Source organism: Epargyreus clarus, unplaced genomic scaffold (assembly GCF_041222505.1).
Source record: "Epargyreus clarus isolate Ecla_fem2 unplaced genomic scaffold, WU_Ecla_fem_2.2 ptg000005l, whole genome shotgun sequence".
Classification (NCBI taxonomy): domain Eukaryota; kingdom Metazoa; phylum Arthropoda; class Insecta; order Lepidoptera; family Hesperiidae; genus Epargyreus; species Epargyreus clarus.
In genome coordinates, this window is record NW_027332213.1 from 12,880,664 (window position 1) to 12,892,496 (window position 11,833).

General features: G+C 35.3%; 1 protein-coding gene across 1 annotated transcript in view; it reads left to right on the top strand.

Moving 5' to 3' along the window:
• The window catches only part of Mod(mdg4) (Mod(mdg4)-heS00531), a 231,000-nt gene extending 228,176 nt beyond the window's left edge, over positions 1-2,824 (top strand). Inside the window, exon 5 of the mRNA XM_073093607.1 lies at positions 1,362-2,824. Coding sequence (XP_072949708.1) covers positions 1,362-2,809 — 1,448 coding nt within the window. The 3' untranslated portion in view covers positions 2,810-2,824. The remainder of the gene's footprint in view (positions 1-1,361) is intronic.
• The last annotated feature ends 9,009 nt before the right edge of the window (positions 2,825-11,833 follow it).

Below are 11,833 nucleotides of genomic sequence, written 5' to 3' on the forward strand. Positions count from 1 at the left end.
GTTTCTTTCGTAAAACGTAATTGTAGAAGAACGTGTATAAGAGCGTAGATTGTGGTGGAAAGTGTTTAGTGCCTTACATAACTGCAAAGGATTGGAGTCCGTTCACACAGACTGGCTCGGAGAGCATCAGCCCGCATTTTTCTTTTCACACATACCGGATGCGCTTGGAATTAACCGGAGCGGAGCCACCAACTATTTCACACACACCGGCTGGTAAAGATCTAAAAGCGGATGCACTGGCAATCGAAGCCCATCGGCTGCGTGAGGGAGAATGAGCACGCAGTCAGAGCCGGTCGGATCCTCTAATTATTTCACACGAAGCGCGTTCAAGCATTCTTAGTGACAAAAGAAGTGCACATGCAAAAATAAACCTGAATACAATTGGGTACTCAAAACTCTGTTTCCAACGTGATAAAAATCTGCTAACCTCTCCGAGTCGGTTTGTGTGAACGGATCCTTAGCGGTTAGAGGTGCTATTCCTGAGGACTAAGTTGGAATGTCTTGTGATCAATTCCCTCTCTCTATTCTCACTCCTTCTCTGTTCATGCGGTTAGACTATGGAATTCGTTACTACCTAAATATTCGTCTCACTAAGAATATTAATAATTGTTTTTTTCCGTGTACAAAAACTTATAAAATAAATAAATAAATCAATTCCTGTGGCATCACCGTCTTCATTATACCTGCCTTATGACAACAGTATAACGCTTGTGTTTTCTTGTTTGAAGGGTGTGATAGGGTACATAGTCCTCAAGGTCAGCAACGCATCTGTAGTCGACCTCGGCTATGAATTTAATCCTACTCGCAGTCTCTTACACATGTATCTTACACACATATTTCTGTCTAGTATGTAATATTAGTATTGTGTTCTGGTTTGAAAGATGTAGTTTATTTAACCTCGCCTGAGGTGGAAAAACTGTGATTACAGATAGAATACCAATCTTATTTATAATGAGTTTATATAGTAGTGATAGTTTAGTTTTTCCAATTAAGATGATACCATTTTCATCATGTGACTTATAATATAATCCGTATTTGTATATCATAAAATTAAATTGTCGCTGTAGTTCAAAATTACATTAATTTTCATTAACGTGTGTTTTATTATCACTATTGTATTAATTATATTAGTATTATTGAGTTAGGTTTATTTAAGACCTATTTAACATATGTGATACATATTTCTTGCATGAGGAATAGCTACGTTTTAATGAAAAGTAGACTGGAAAATAGACTAGCAATATAAAGTATTGACGATTTTTTAATTACATATCTCGACCAAACTACTATGTAAAATAAATTGTAATCATAATAAAAAAATAAACAATAATATTCCTAATCAGACATCTTTATTATTTCAGAAATCGTGCCTAGAAGGAAAAAGAAGAAGAAGAAAAGGACGCCTATTAATATGAACAATCTAACAAATGCCATTAAAACGATTAAGCAGAATAAAATCACCATTTTAGGTGCGTCCAAACTTTTTGGAATACCATTAACAACTTTGCGTCGTCATTTAAAGCACTGTTTGGAAATAGGTGAGGATGTAAGCAAGTTACACGAAAACCTTGCAGTTAAGCAAGTTTTCGATCGCACCGAAGAGCGCAGCCTGGTTGAATATCTTAAAGATGTAGCACTCTTGCAATTTGGATTGACTCATAAAGACGTCAAAATACTTGCTTACCAATTTGCAAAAGCGAATGGGAATAAGTACCCTAAGAGCTGGGATACAAACAAAATGGCCGGAGATTGTTGGATGCGATTGTTTAAGAAGCGATACGAAAACGAATTATCTTTGAGAAAGCCTGAAATTACTAGTTCGGCTCGCTCTTCGGCGTTCAGAAAACATGCTGTGAACTTAACATTCGACAAGTTTAAGAAAGTCCTTTCTGCATGTCCCTCTGACATAAAAGCGACTGATATCTGGAATGTAGACGAAACTGGATTGTCCGCTGTCCACGTTCCTCCGAATATATTAGCACCTCTTGGCCCGAAGGAAGTTGGGCCAATGACTAACACTGAAAGAGGAACGAGGGTTACAATGATAGCAGCCGTTAATGCAGGTGGTCGTTTTATTCCACCCATGCTCATATTCCCCCGTGTAACCTTTAAGGATTTTATGATAAATGGAGTTCCTGAAGGCAGTATTGGAGGCGCCAATCCATCCGGTTGGTCAAACGAGTCCATGTTTTTGAGATTCCTCCAGCATTTTATCAAATATGCAAAGCCTTCTAAAGAACAACCTGTCATTCTCATAATGGACAATCATGAAAGTCACATTTCAGTACCCGCAATACAAATGGCCAAAGATAATGGTGTAAAGCTTATTACTCTACATCCACATACTAATGATCATATGCAACCACTAGTCAAGTCAGTTTTTGGACCTTTCAAAACTTATTTTAATACTGCAGCTAACGAGTTACTAATGTCGTCAGGTCATGCGGGGAAACCAATATCTATATATGATATCGCTGGCTTGGTGGGAAAAGCTTTTCCTCTTGCCTTTACGCCAAACAATATTTGTGAAGGTTTTAGTTCAACTGGTTTCTATCCTTTGAATGAAAACATCTACACAGATGCTGATTTTATCCCTTCCACTCCGCTTGCTGAAAAGTCACCCACCGGAATTGATCAGGTGCCTGTTAGTCAGCTGACTGCTTCAGGTTTTGAAGTTATACACGGAAAATTGCCAACATTAGTATCTCCGGCTGTAAGGCCTCAACCAAAAGCAAAACCTCGTAAAGAAACACGAACGGGAAGACAGAAAAGAAGATCCCGAATTTTATCCAGAAAAGCAAGAAATTGAAAGTATAAAGGCAAAAAACATTTTTTAACTAAATTTAAACAAATAAAGTCAATAAATCTTTCGGGGAAAAATAGGGTAATGAATAATAATATATTTAATAAATATAAAAATGAGAATTCTATACGAAACTGAAGATTCTACGAACTATTTAAGTGGGACATCTGAACCTAGAGGTGGGCTATGTTCATAGAGAAAAATTACAATGTTGGGGACTATGTACTCGTATATTTATGCTATTGTATTTTTATAAAACCTATTCGTAATAAACGATTTTCATTGAAAAAAGTTACAAATTTATTAAATTACCTCCAAATTCTCAATGAGTTCTAGGTACACAGTGGTACTGGCCCAGGTACATAGATTATGTTGTACCTTTGCCTTAATTACTATTTTTTTAAATTTTAAAATATAGGTATGTAAGTATGAAGTATATATTGTTAATATATATTACTGAGTTTGTTCCCTTTTGCGAATTTTGCAGCGCATAGTACTTTAATAACACTAGGTAATTATAATCTTCTTATTTTTCCCCCTTTGTAATTGTTAACGTTTTTTTTTGTTTTTGTGTCCTTTTTTTTTCAATTTATTTTTTTATTTTCATCTTTGTATATTTAGTTTTAAATTTATACTGTATGGTGCAACTGTCTTGATATGTGATTATTATATTATAAATATATGTATATATGTATAGTAAATGTATATGTAGTAATATATTATATATATAGTAAATGATATTATTATTGTTATATTTTTGTGGTGAAAATATGCAAATATGATTTGTGCGCTGCACATCAAATCACAATAAAAATATATATTTAAAAACTGTCCTAGATTCAACTGGTTCCTATACATCATCTATAAGGCAAAAATTTATTAAGTGCGTTATAGGCACTTTATGATTGGTAATATTCTTTCTAAACATTTTACCTTTCCAGTGATATGGGCACTCAATAGAAACGGCAAACAGATGGTAATATACAATGGGTTCAGCTTCTACTGGCATCGGAAGCTCGACTTCACGGACCACTGGCACTGCACCTTCGGGTCTACTTGCCGCGCACGTCTCATCACGACTAAAAACCGGACTGTCATAAAAGCGATAGTTGACCACAGCCACTACGCAGCCCGCTTTATTATACAGAATGGCGTGTATTATAAGATCTAACAATAAAAAAAATCGAGTAAAGTTATGAAAATTCTCATAAGTGATGAAGCCGTATGCATGAAATATTAATCAGAGAGAGATTATTTTTTAAAGAATTTCTTGATTTACTTTTCGTAGATGTTTTGAGTATGGTTTAATAACCTATAACTTCATTTATAGTAGAAGATCCGAAGCTAAGTCGAACTGGACCGAGCTGATAATAGAATGAAACTCATTTTATAACGAAATTAGTACATTGGGTAATACATTAAAAATGGGTTTGCTAAAAAAATCCTGGACAGGATAATTTTAATTATTTTTTGAAAAATTAATTTTCATTTTGCAGACAACCCTATATCATCGTGTTCACAATAAAACAGCGCTTCTACTGATATAAAATTTTATCTATTATCATCATGAGTGAAAGTAGTTGCCAGCGAAATACCTGTTTATACCTGACAACCCAGTAGTTCGTCCACGTAAATAATAGGCAACCCAAAGCCTGCACATTCTGTATGTTTTTAACATTCACTCAGAATAGAATTTTCTTATTATCTTGATGTTGCAAAATTTAATTTTCAATTAAATTTTAATTTTTCAAAAAATAATTAAAATTATCCTGTCCAGGATTTTTTTAGCAAACCCATTTTTAATGTATTACCCAATGTACTAATTTCATTATAAAGTGAGTTTCATTCTATTATCAGCTCGGTCCAGTTCGATTTAGCTTCGGATCTTAGACCATATTAAAGTAAGTTCAATGTTACTTTGTGTTTCATATTTTATTTTTCAAGTTGTAGTTTGATTCTGATTTGTGTAGTAACAAGAACAATAGATGATTTACCGCTTTGTTTCTACTTATATGCTAATAAAGCAATGGTATACTTTTATTCTAGTAATATATTTCTCTATATCAACGTCATAGATAATAAAACCCCCTAACACATTTGGTAAATCTTTCTTGTAGAACATTTTTCAGATCAGGCCAATCCAGTCTGTTCGTTTTTTAAAGTTTTTAGTTAAAAGAAGCTCAAGCCTAAATCTCTTTTAATAACCTTGACACTAAGAGCATTGTACAACATGCCAACGCCCTACATTTAAAACATATTTTACATCTGCATCTACATTTAAAACATATTATCCACAGTAACATGGGTAAAGAAGCAGTGCGGGAAACCGATGGCCATCATCAATGGGAACACGTTCACGTTCAAGCAAAGCGCCTCCTCCACTATATCCTGGCGTTGCACCCGCGGCGCGTCCTGCAGAGCCCGGTTCCTCACCGACAACGACCTGAACTACATCAGGGGGAACCTGGACCACAACCACTCACCACCCACGTTCATTATACGCGAGGGCGTTTATTACAAAATCTAAGATGATCGGTTCCTGGGCATTTTTTTCAGTTAACGTGTAAAAAATCTTAATTTGACGGCCACGGCACTATTGTCACACCTTTTTCCAAATAAGTGTTACATTTGTGTTCTGGTTTGAAAATTGTGTTATATTTAACTTCGGCTCTGGGGTGGTAAAACTACGATTACAGATCAGATTCCAATGCTATTTATTGTGAGTTTTTTTAATAGTGTGATTCCAATCCTATTTATACTTAATTTGTATAGTAGTTGTATAGTACTCGTAGTGTTAATTTAGTAAATTATTCATAATTCAATTAGGATTATAATACCATTTTTTATTATGAAAGTCGTAACATGGGTGAAGAAGCAGTGCGGGAAACCGATGGCGATCATCAACGGGAACACGTTCACGTTCCAGAAAAGTACCCCATCCACTATATCCTGGCGTTGCACCCGAGGAGCCTCCTGCAGAGCCCGGTTCCTCACCGACAACGATCTGAACTACGTCAGAGGGAACCTGGACCACAACCACTCACCACCCACGTTCATTATACGCGAGGGCGTTTATTACAAAATCTAAGTTGATTAATTGCTGGGTGATGATTGGGGTTAACATCTAATAAAATCTTAGTTTAACTGCCAAGGCACTATTGTCGCAATTTTTTGTACAAATAACAATAGTAGCATTAGATTTGAAAATTGTTTTAGATTTAACTTTGCTTCAAGGGTGGAAAAATTGTTATGATGACAGATACGATTCCAATCTTATTTCTATTAAGTTTTTATAGTAGTGTTCATTTAGTTAAGTATTCATAATTCAATTAGTATAATAATACCATTTTCATTATGTAAGTTGTAACATGGGTGAAGAAGCGGTGCGGCAAACCGATGGCCATCATCAACGGGAACACGTTCACGTTCCAGCAAAGCACCTCATCCACTATGGCCTGGCGCTGCACCCGAGGAGCGTCCTGCAGAGCCCGGTTCCTCACCAACAACGATCACAAGTACATCAGGGGGAACCTAGACCACAACCACTCACCACCCTCGTTTATTATACGCGAGGGCGTCTATTATAAAATCTAAGTTGGAACTAGGCTACAAACAGCTCCCAAATAATAAACACCAAAAGGTTAACATCTGTTACGTACATTTCAAAAGCAAGATTTATAAATGTTAGTGTAATTTTTATTTATTTATGTATTATGTAAATACTTACTTTAGAAGAAGTGTAGAATTAAAAATAAGTATTGTAATAGCCTATTATAGTAGACTTTGTTCAGCATTACATTTTAAAATGTTTTAATGTATGTAATATTAAATGTAGTGTATTATTTGGAAGCATCTGTTTTAATTCTTTACTCTATGTTTTTTTTCTTGCCTTTATCTTTTTCCTTCATGTGCCATTTTATATGACCACATTGTAGATACAAAAAGAAAAAATAACTTTAGTTCCTCCATGGCATTATTCAACCTTTTCATAATATGTTTTATTTTCCTTACGTTATATTCGCCGGAAAGTTTAATTCCTCTCATTTCTAGTCCTGCAACCTTTCGGGTTTTAAATGACTGTAAGTTTCAATATAATTAAGTGTAGAATCGATACATAAATTATTACGTTGTTCACAGTGAAATGGGTTACGAATAATTACGGGAAAACGATCGCCGTCATCAATGGCTACACGTTCACTCACCATCAGACCAAAACCGCCAAGGCTTGGAGATGCTCTAGAACCTCCACTTGCAAGGCTCGCTTCCTCACAGATTATAACCTGAACTTCCTCAAAGGAAACCTTATTCATAACCATCCTGCACCAGCTTTTGTCATCCATAACGGTATTTATATAAAGTATTGAACTAGTCTTAATTTTCTTCTCAAAATAAACAAATTATAGTTTTTTGGACTGCATTATTAGAGTGACCAAAGAAATATATACATTAGTACAGACGTCGATTTTTTCTTTTATTTGCTACTCCTTTACATTCATTTGCCAACGCATGACATTAAAATATTTAATTCTAGATCAATAATGTCATCAATATCCCATTTTTTGTAGTTTTTGTACTATTTGAATAAATTCTCACTTTCAAGACTTGAGTAACTAATAAAGTGACCACAAATAATATATGAAATAGGAAGTCGTTACAAGTTTTCGTTTGAGTTTTACTGTCATTTGACAATAGTTGACACCTATAAGAAATAGTTTCATTTAAAATGTATTAAAGCAATTTATCATAATTTTCTTTTCGTAATTGTACCCTTCGAAGGTAAGTGGCAGATTCAATAATTTCATTATAAATTTCATCTAATCAAATTATTTCTGTCCGTAGTGAAATGGATCAAGAATTTGTATGGGAAGCCGGTCGCTGTCATCAACGGGTACACCTTCATGCAACATCAGAACCCGAGCAGCATCACCAAATCCTGGCGGTGCTCCAAAACTTCCACTTGCAAGGCTCGTTTCCTCACGGATCACAGTATGAAATTCCGTAAAGGTAACCTCGTCCACAACCATGCAACGCCAAACTTTGTCATCCGCAGCGGCATTTATTTTAAAACTTGACAAAAACGTTGTATATAATTAAATGATATGATTGACGTATTGTTTAATTATATATATTGTATTATTGTTTTAAGCGTAGTGGCGTCTTTAATAATTAAGAATGTTACAAGTAGCTTGACAATGTATACAGACTGTGTTTAAACTTTTTTATTGTTTTTCGTATGAGATAGTGTTTTTGTGTTACCCAAAGTGGAACCGTCAATCTTTTTATTTGCAAACGAATAAAATATGACGACATAACGACGATAATAATATGAGTGAAGACAATGATATAAAAAGTGAAGCCTATTTTATACAAAGATGTGTGTTGATTTAAGTTTTGTGTGTGGTTTTGATTTTTGTTCTGTACCTACTCCTAAGGGGTAAGAAACTTTAATTATATTGATAATTGATAAAAACTAAGGACAGTGTGTATTTTTTTGCAAAAGGAATTCTTTTGATTTAGTGTAGCGTGGATTTTTTTGGTAGCTGTCAAACATAATAACAGTAGTGTGATCTAAATATAATTGTTTGTGTACATGTTATACTCATTTTTATGCTAATAAAGGTTTTGATTTCAAATATAATATGTATATTTTTTAATAATCTTAGGTTGTGTATAATGTGTCCCTGTAGTTCCGGGACCAGAATAGGGCTACGGTATCCCCTGCCTGTCGTAAGAGGCGACTAAAAGGGGCTTCCGGAGTTGCGTTTGGCAAGACTGGGAGCTCGAACCACCCGGCCAGAGGCTCCGGGGAGGACAAGGGGTTGTGTGGTCGCATACCATCAGGCGGTGTGGCGAGCGTCACACTCACCTGGGCGGATCCCAACGGGGCAACGCGTTAAGAGGTCTCCGGTTGCGTTCCTCTGGAGATCCGCCACCGGGGGTTTTTAGTGCGGTAAGAGGTTGTGTATAATGTGAAATATTGAAATAAACGTGGCGTGTGACGTAAAGTAGTGACTGAATGGGAACTTATCCTTTTCACTATCATACCCGAAAATCATGGGATATGTCTTGAATGAAAGTAACGTGTGGTCCATTATATGGTTAAAATGAACTGACATATTGTGGTTAAACTCACCTGAGCATGAGAAGGAGGAGCAAATTACTAATAAGTGCGATGTCCAGATTTATTAAATTTGTGCAAATTGCCTGTAATTCTCAAAAATCTTTTGCGTTATTTAGACACAAAACTGCTATGAAATAAAAAGAAACTACATCTGATTTATAATCCTTTAGCTCTTTCGCATATTTACGACTACGAATATTTTGACGTATCTTCAGCAACTGCCTTCTTTTGCACGACTCATGATGCGAAGCATCAGAGAGTGCTTTACGATCGAAAAATTTTTTTCGCTTTATTTGATTACTCAAGTCAATTCTCTATTTTTAATGGAGACAGTACTTCTGTATTTATAACTCCTATTTACTATCCACAGTTATATGGGCAGTGAAACAATGTGGAAAGCCAGTAGCCATCATCGACGGCTACACGTACACATCCAGACCTTGTGGTGTAAAGAAACTGTGGCGTTGCACCAGGACGATGTATTGCAAGGCCCGCTTCATCACAGACGGCGATCTCAAGTTCCGCACTGGGAATCTCGAACACAACCACCAACCGTCCCCCTACGTTATATGTAGTGGTGTTTATTATAAAATGTAGTTTATTACATTTACGAATATGCGTTGATAGTCGATGCTTAAAGATGATACAGTAAATAGCATAGTGGTAATGATTGGCATAATATGCGGAATTAAAAGGAATATTCTCAAACGTTAAATGAATGTAAAGCTTTTAAGAAAGTTAATTTTAATTATATTCATAATCTAATATAATAAATGAATAAACACTGTTTATCGATCGCACTGATGACATCATTTAAAAATTCCCACAAATTTGGTATCCGACAATTGACATCTAAATGTATTCATTGAATTTAATGTATTTTTATTAATTAATGATATTTCCTATAGTGATATGGGCAAAGAGAGAAAATGGGAAGACAATCGCAATAATCGACGGCTTCACATACACTTTCCACATGAACGGGGGCGGCGAAGTTACGAAGTTCTGGCGCTGTACCCGTGGTCAAACCTGCAAGGCCCGTTTCGTCACCGACAACGATCTGAAAGTCCTTCGCGGGATCCTCATCCATGACCATACTGCTGTGCCATATATTATAAAAAATGGGATCTATTATAAAACTAGCTGTACCCCGCTATATAAGTATAAATAGTGTAACTACCACGACTTCTTTTATATATATAGATCTAAGTTGTCAAACTTATCTTAATCTTTAACTTGTAAGAAAGCTGTAGAGAATGCAACAAAAGTGCATCGGAAAATAAAACTAATATGGACATTTTACATTGTTTTTTTTTTTTTGGTTTTGGTAATAGATATACACTTCTGTGTATTTTTGTTAAATAATTAAATATGTAGAACGTTTAAATGTACTAATATAGTTGTTTACTATAATTATGGTGAATATAAGCTATTCGTTTTAACACATGGTATAGTCCGCGCCAAACTACTAGTCCGCTCAGAAGTTGTTGCGCACAACTACAAGCATATATTAACATCCATCATAAAGGCATACTAACGCAGCTATGTACTCGTGTGCGAGAGCAGGCAGCGGACGGGTGCCTGGAGGTGTCCCGCGCTGTTTCGTCCCGCTAATATTTATAATTGCTATTCGACGCGACTCGTTTCTATATTCAGAGCGGACTAGCAGTTTGACGCGGACTATAACTAGATAGTGTCTAAAGGCAGCTTTCATTAAATGTATTGATATTTCCTATAGTAACATGGGCAAAGAGAGACACTGGTAAGACACTCGCAATAATCGACGGTTACACATTCACTTTCCACCTGAACGGGAGCGGGACGAAGTTCTGGCGCTGTACCCGAGGGTCCACCTGCAAGTCCCGTTTCGTCACCGACAACGATCTGAACTTCCTTCGCGGGAACCTCATCCATGACCATATTGCACTGCCATATGTTATAAAAAATGGGATCTATTATAAAACTGGCTGTACCCCGATATTTTACCCGTGTTAAAAATATATATAAAATATATAAAACACGAGTTTCTTTTATATTATATTTTATATTTATGTTGTCAAGCTTGTAAGAAAGCTGTAAAGAATGCAACAAAAGTGCATCCGAAAATAAAAGTAATATAGACATTTTACATTGTTTATCTTTTTTGGTTTTCGTAATACATAAACATACACTTTCACATCTTTAAGTGTACTAATATAGCTTACTATAATTATGATTTTTTTTAATTTATTAGAGAAAATAGTAACAAAATATAAATATATCTAATATTTTTAATTAACTTTGCTACCAGCACCGTTTTCCACAATTTAGTGGTCTTACTAAAGCAAATTACTTTATTTATTAAACATTGACTATTTTTATGTTTAAACAATGTACTACAATTTGGTTTCATATATTCTTAATGAGATTTTTTACAAAGCAAGATATTCAATATTTAAACAATATTTCAAAACTTATTAAGTTAACACTAGAAAGTGTTAACTATCATTGAATGATGAATATAACCTATTCATTATAACACTAGGTAATTAGATAATGTCTTAATGCAGCTTTGATGTCACTTACTCATACTATTGTATTATGAACTGGGTAAACATGCTATTTTAACTTGTTTTAATTTAATTTTCTACCCTTAGTCTTGTGGGTGAAAAAGCCATGCGGGAAGCCGATGGGGATCATCAATGGGTATACCTTCACCTTCAAACTGTCCGCGATCAGCTCCAAGTTGTGGCGCTGCACCAGAACATCCACTTGCAACGCACGGTTCTTCACAGACAACCATTTAAACTTCCTCAGAGCGAACCTAAAACATAACCATGAACCACCGAGGTTTATTATTCACGACGGCGTTTATTTTAGAATGTGAGGCTAACATACTTGACATTATTCGGAGATATATTGCTGTCTGT